The sequence below is a fragment of the Aspergillus caelatus genome (assembly GCF_009193585.1).
Source record: "Aspergillus caelatus strain CBS 763.97 unplaced genomic scaffold BDV27scaffold_365, whole genome shotgun sequence".
Taxonomy (NCBI): domain Eukaryota; kingdom Fungi; phylum Ascomycota; class Eurotiomycetes; order Eurotiales; family Aspergillaceae; genus Aspergillus; species Aspergillus caelatus.
The window spans coordinates 22996-29595 of NW_022475628.1; the positions used below are offsets into that span (position 1 = coordinate 22996).

Consider the following 6600-nt stretch of genomic DNA (forward strand, 5'->3'; position numbering starts at 1 on the left):
CCTTCTCATCGACACCTCGTTTGTACTCTAGGAATGTGAGCGGCTTTAGAGCAGTTAAGATATGATGGCCTTTGACGTACCTTGCCATATCTTCTTACAACTCCCTAAGGAATGCAAATGGGTTGTTCAGGGCGTTTCCGGCAGCTGCATTCTTCGTTGGCTTGGTCGAAGCCGAACTAGAACTTTCCTTGGCCGAAGTAGCAGCGCTAGTCGTAGTGGTTGCGGTGGATTTGGCTGCGACAGCAGTGAACAGAACTGCCATGATGGCGAACCAGGAGATCTGCATGTTGATTGACGTTTGGGTATGAATTGATTCGGATATTCAGAGCAGACAAGGTCGTCGTGTCGATGATGATGATAATACTTAAAAGGATGGTAGAGACAGGCAATGAAGATGCAGATGAGGATGATGATAAAAATGAGGGATGGGATCTGATGATTCTCCCGTGTCACCAGCATGAGAGGGGAAGACGAGAAGTATTTATGCCACTCACTAATGACTTCAACCATTCCCTTTCCCCTGGACCCTGAACTTCACTATCACTCTTTGTTGTTTTCCCCCACTTCACTCTTACTCCTCCGTTTCCAATTCTTTGTCCGCCCGCCCGGTAGTGTGTAGGCAGCCATGTCAACTTTTCCCTGGAGTAACCTGGCCCCGACGGCCTGTGTCCAATTACCTCAGTTACCTCTACAGCGCAAGCTTTCTGGGTGGCTGTGTTGTATCACAGCGTTACTATCTTTGATCCCCTTGTGATCAGCTTGAGTGGTTGGCAAAGCTCCGAGAGGGTTTATCTCGAGCTCATTTTAGGCTTACGCTTAAAAGGCTTGTCGTACAGTGCCAAATTGCAATCAAGGATATCCTTCTGTGTTACTTAAAACATTGAGAAGGTTGCGTAAGCCCCATTCATTTATGGAATATGGGCTGAGACACCTGCGACTATGCCAATCACAAAGAGGGTTGGGCGCCATGTGCAAACAACTCGGAATGGGCGTAGAGGGTTAACCCTCTGCGTTTATCTGTTCCGCGTGTGATCATACGCATACCTATGCGCTGCGGGTATTTTCCTGCCAAACTTATCTTTCGCTCCATGATCTCTCATGTATTCGTCGTAGTTATCGTAGGTATACAGTCTAACAGGACGGGATTATACTTCCAACTGTCAGGAATCTGCAATGATATATAAGAAAAGTTTTGTTTCGTCAGTATTATGTGCTCGCTTGTTTCTACCCCCTCTTCTAGTCGTTGGCCCGTCACTGCCTGCCTGCCCCCATTTCCGAACATAATCAAAAGTTGAAGAAAACATCCCTTCAAATCAAAGACTTCAGAGCAGTATTGTCTTCGTCAATCGATCAATAACTATTTCTGCCTCCTATCCACAAACCTAGCAAGCTGAATGAAGGATGTTCTATGACAAGGGGGTCCATCAGTTCGAGAGAATTGTTACGACGTATGGTTCTAGACCTTCTACTTGTCGACTTGGCAAATAGTCAGGATTTGGGTCACATCTGTCCCCGCCACGCCCTTCTAGCGATAAGCGGCAGCATCGGAGTTGGGCTCAGAACGGATAGTCGAGGATACAGCAGCGACGCGGTTCGTTGGTCACTGCCAATCTTTGCTGAAATTGCAGCCCGTGAGGGCCACGGTGCTTTCGAGCGTCTACCTCAAGATTGCCATCGTCGGTGTTCAAAGGGGACCGTGCAATGATATGAGATCTTATAAAGTGTTGAAATGTCTGTTTTCTATCATAGGTTACTATCGTCCATATATACTAGCTTTCATTTGCTGGCGGCAAGTACTTTCTGACCCTTCGAATGGGATGTATGTAGTCCAGGATAGAGAGCGACCATGTTGTTATAATATCATACTTGTCGCCTCCTCAAGGATATATTTGTTCTAGTCTAAACCATATTGTTTAAATTGGAAAATATAAGCAAAAACTCAAACGTCTTTGTATTCGCTATTCGTTTACTGTGATGCTTCCTATCGTTACAACTAGTTTGTAAAGCTCGGTATCCTCTTAGAAACTCGAATTACAATTTCTGGTGCGTGCGATAGGCTGAATATATGTAAAGCAATATATGTAGTATGTTTCAAGTAGAATACGTGCATCCCGGTGCTGAAGGAGACCTGTTATGATAGGGCTGCCGGTAATCAGGGGATCGCCCCTGACATTGCTTCTCTAGGATAGGCACGCGTCCTTAATTGCTTCATCCCCACACCTTACCAGCTAAATCGGCCCGAAAGTTGCGCAGGAAGTACGGAGTATTCACCACCTTAATTGTCCAATAGCTTCAGTATGTGCCAATATATATGAGAATCTATGACCACAGAGCGGATATACGCCTGAGAACTTCGGTTCCTGCTTAACGTGTCCAAGAGACGGATTCTCGAGTTGGTCAGCGCTATACGAACTGATCATCCCTGACCGACAATTTACGTCTCTAATGGCGTTTTCGCTAAACTGTGAACCATCCCAACCGGCAATTGCGTGCTCTGGAACCATCACCATTATCCCTCGCATATCTCCCCTATTTATCCACGCAATGTGGCACGCGACCATGCATGCCCCTCGTCTTTTGTTGTTTCTTTATTCTATATCCCCTCTTCACATTTAAAATCCGTCTGTTGAACCTCATTCCTGGCCTTGACTCCTGCAGCTGGAATCGGCTATAGGAGCTTCCCCACATTGGGGCGCCGTCGATTCCTTCCGTCGATCATTCTGAAAATCCGCGGTGCATGCTTATCGACGGCTCGGAAAGGGGCGTCGTCAGTTAAATGGCAGCGGTCAAGGCGTCCGACTTGCTCAATAGCATCCCATCCTTACGGGACAAGGAATATGATTCATATTCTTGGGAATTACTCGAAGATCATCCGCTTCGGTCCCATCCTAATGAATGTATTCCCGGCTTGTCCTCCTACGTAGCTAGGTATTGGGCTATATTGAAGCGACGATGGACGGAACGCATCTTCCCACTAGTTTGCCTATTTCTGATGTTCCTGTACGTATCGCTGCCTCAGTTGAGACCAAGCACTGTTGAAAAGCTAACCTGCTTCGACAGGATTGTAATCCAGTTTCTAGCGGCGCTACCATATGGGCTCACATACATCGTTTTCCGTAGTGGAATTGAGGAACATCAAGGCTTTGTTCAATGGCCTACTGAGTTCAGCCGGGAACCAAGTACCTGCATCCTTTACAAACCACAGGCACATGATGCTATCCAGTATGCTATAGATGCTGGATGCTCGGGGGTTAAGGTGGATCTTCAGGCACAGGAAGGTAGGCTTCTCGTGGACAGTCTAGCGTCAGATCGAGAGGTGTCAGAGACACTGGAGGATTTGTATCTTAACCCTTTACGGAAGAAACTGGATGCCAGAAACCCTGCGGTAATTTATCCAGCATCTACTGACGCGAGTAGCCCAATTGGTCTCTTTGATGAAGACCCAGTACAGCCTTTTACGCTGTTTCTGGAGCTACACACTTCGGCACTTGCGGCATGGCCGCATCTAGTTTCGCAGCTCATGTCGCTGAAACAAAAGGATTACCTTTCCTATCGGAACGGAACACGCGTTATCCCCCGCCCTGTTACCATCGTCCTTACAGGTTTGGAAGGCCTAGACTTCGGCGGTGGGGATAGATCCGACCATGACAACGTCAATGAAAGTATGATGTTTGATACCTCGCTAGAGCAATTATTGAAGGAGGATTACGGTTCTGTCTTGAAAGTATCCCAGTCCTCCTATAAAGTCAGAGGGGGCAATTCTGCTCAACCCGAGGCGGACACAGAAAACAGTCTAAATCAGCATCACGAGTCATCGTATCGACTCCTCACTGCGACCGCGAACTTCACCCGATCAATCGGCTTCCCTCATCGTGGCGGTCGGTTCTCTTCGCAACAGATCGAGCGCGTTCGCGCCCAAGTGCGAGCCGCTCACCGGCGCGGTCTTCGCGCGCGATATTCGGGGACCTCAGGTTATTCACCACCAGTGCGGCGGATGATCTGGCGAATTTTGGTCCGCGAGGGTGCGGATATGATTGAGATTGACGGGAGAGGATGTGAAATTCCTTGGTGGAGGCGATTCTTTGTCGGCGGAGGCCTGGAATGCCGCGGTCGGAAGGGAGATACCGATAACGTATAGCTTTGCAGTATAATTTTGGCAGTAGACGATGATAATGACGTACGCGTGAGTGTATGACATATTCATTTATATCATTACGAATGAAAGGTTTAAATAAGTGCAACCTAGGATGAGATTTCCTGGTGAGAAAGCAAATTATATGCCTCGGAATCGCATCAATCCAGGGTATTGAACCCCCTTCCAGATCTCGACAGGCCTTTGATAACCCATGGATGAGGAATGTGTCGCATCAAGCCACCTTCGCCACAACGTAAGGGGGATCGGAAAAATGAGGTATGTATGCACCGTCGAAATGCGTATGTACGATGTACCACGGTACAACAATGAATATCAAAACGACATATATCTTTGTTCTCACGGCGCACAGACTAATTTCTTTATGTCTGGGTTGCACGGAGGAAACGTTTCGGAGTCCAAAGTAAATTAAGACGACAAGAAGTACTAAACCGGTCATCTATAAAAAGGAAATATAACTGTTACCATGGCTACGGATATAATCTCTTTCAAGGGGCTGGATTTTTTCGTGTTGGTGTTATTGATTGATGATTTTTTCTTTTTTCTGCTCGGAAATCACCGGGAGGGAGGCGGTGTCGCGGTGTAACTGTATCGCTTTGAATTTACTTTACGGTGCCTGAATGGTGGGGATCCAAGCATGCTGATGACATCAGGCTGGCTGCGATTGATGTTGGAAAAGGTACTTTGGGAGGGGGGAGGATAATAGGGGGTTTTCTTCCTCTGTTTTTGTTTTTTTGGTATTTTACTTTTTATTTTATTTTTCAATGTCTTACTTCTGACTACTCCTGAATCTAGTCTTGTGGAGTTTTTATTAATGGGGAGTTTGATATAGAATAATACCACCGGTATTATGAAGGAGAGGTTCAGAGACATGATCCAGGGTCAATTGATATCAGAAACGAGGGAGGGAACCGGGGGAAGAGACTAATCGTTGGTCGCAGATCAAGTACTGGTAATGATGGGCATGACACGTCGTGATGCATAAATGCCGACCAACAAGCATGTCGGTGATTCCTTGCGCCCAACGTAAAATGATTCTTAGTAGTAAGAAATCAGAGAAAAAGAAAAGAAAACATATATATATAAAAGTGAGAATGATGCATAGCAGAGATAATTAGAAAAAATGACACTGTATTGAATACAGTTCTGTATATAAAATGTTAAAATTCAAATCAAAGAAAATCCATAACTGTACTCGCATTCCAGTCAAAAGGCTCCACCAGCTTCCCCGCTGCCACGACGGCCCCATCGGCCACTACGATTTGCAGCTGGTCGTTAATCGACCCAACTAGCGGTTCTGCATTCAATTGATTGGTTCTGCGCCGCTTTTCTTCCGATGGTTTTGCTCCAACTCGACAGTTGGGCCTGTCGCATGTTCGTCTTGTGCCCCTACTCCATTTCTCACCGATTTTCCTGCTTTTTGTTTTTTTTTCCTTTTCTCTCCACAAACCTTTCATCCACCTTCCTACCCGAGCTATCTGAGAGAGCTGTGCAAGTTTTCACTTTTCTCTCCCGTGGATTCAGTTCCTCACGCTTGTCGAGCTTAATCCGATAATTATTCTTCCTTTCTTCATCGTATTATTTGGTTTTCCCCGTCATCCGCGCCGCTTGATATTGTTACATAAAAACAAGCTTTAGTCTCGACTCACTCTACTCTACCTTTCCACCGCCATTTGGCGATCATCAACGGTTTCAATTTTTCTTTTCATCGCCCAAACACGAACAACCCTTCCCAACGTGTGTATGCTGCAAACCTCGACAACGGCTCGAGTACCACCCCCACCACGATGATGATGGATTTCCAGAAACACCCTCCCCAACCAATATATCATTCACATCCTTCGACGATCCTAGGCACGTCCCACGATCCTCATCTCATTGCTCCGCCACCACCTCGTACCTACGCACCACCGCCGCCTCCATCAGCACGCGTGTATTACGATGCGTATAACCGACGCGAACACGAGATGCCTCGAGCGGTGCCGGTATATCACTATCCAGTTACTACTGCCGCATCGATCCCTGCGTCCTCCGCTCCATACGCCAACGAGAGTGTCTCGGCGTCATATCGAACAGAGAGCAACGGGTATCACGTATCACAGGCGAACCCCAGTTCGATGAGGAAGCACACGCAGGACGGAGGGTTAAAAGAGTCTAATAATCGTCATAATTATAGTTATAATGTTAATCAGCTCAACAACCATGATCGTCGTATGGTGTATCGTGAAGGTAGGAAAAAATTTCGAGTTTTTTCAATTTCTCCGTCCGTTTCTGCTGTTTGTCGCTTGATTGATTGATTCCTTAATTTACTCGGCATGTTGGGTTATGACAGATTTGAGGGGGCTGGTCCTTCGTTGGATCCAGCTTGTCGCATTTGCGATCGCCCGGTGGTCATTCCTAGACAGTTGACAGATGGGATTTCCCCTTTTTTTTTTTTTTTTTTTTTT

General features: G+C 46.6%; 2 protein-coding genes across 2 annotated transcripts; one reads left to right on the forward strand and one right to left on the reverse strand.

Annotated features, from left to right (window-relative positions):
• Positions 1-5: 5 nt before the first annotated feature.
• On the reverse strand, positions 6-286 carry BDV27DRAFT_163900 (uncharacterized protein; the record flags this gene model as incomplete). The annotated part of the gene is made up of 2 exons (XM_032073611.1): positions 6-27; positions 99-286. The coding sequence occupies 2 exons, from the start codon at positions 284-286 to the stop codon at positions 6-8; spliced, it is 210 nt and encodes a 69-aa protein (XP_031921185.1).
• A 2261-nt stretch (positions 287-2547) lies between these two features.
• On the forward strand, positions 2548-4242 carry BDV27DRAFT_74058 (uncharacterized protein). The gene is made up of 2 exons (XM_032077453.1): positions 2548-3000; positions 3061-4242. Exons 1-2 carry the CDS (start codon positions 2777-2779, stop codon positions 4136-4138), a joined length of 1302 nt encoding a protein of 433 aa, XP_031921186.1. The 5' UTR covers positions 2548-2776; the 3' UTR covers positions 4139-4242.
• The last annotated feature ends 2358 nt before the right edge of the window (positions 4243-6600 follow it).

Bases quoted from the DNA above. Each gene is read 5' to 3' on its own strand.
- BDV27DRAFT_74058 (XM_032077453.1), top strand. From the start codon at position 2,777: ATGGCAGCGGTCAAGGCGTCCGACTTGCTCAATAGCATCCCATCCTTA. The intron at 3,001-3,060 runs GTACGTATCGCT...CTGCTTCGACAG, and splicing joins TGCCTATTTCTGATGTTCCT to GATTGTAATCCAGTTTCTAG.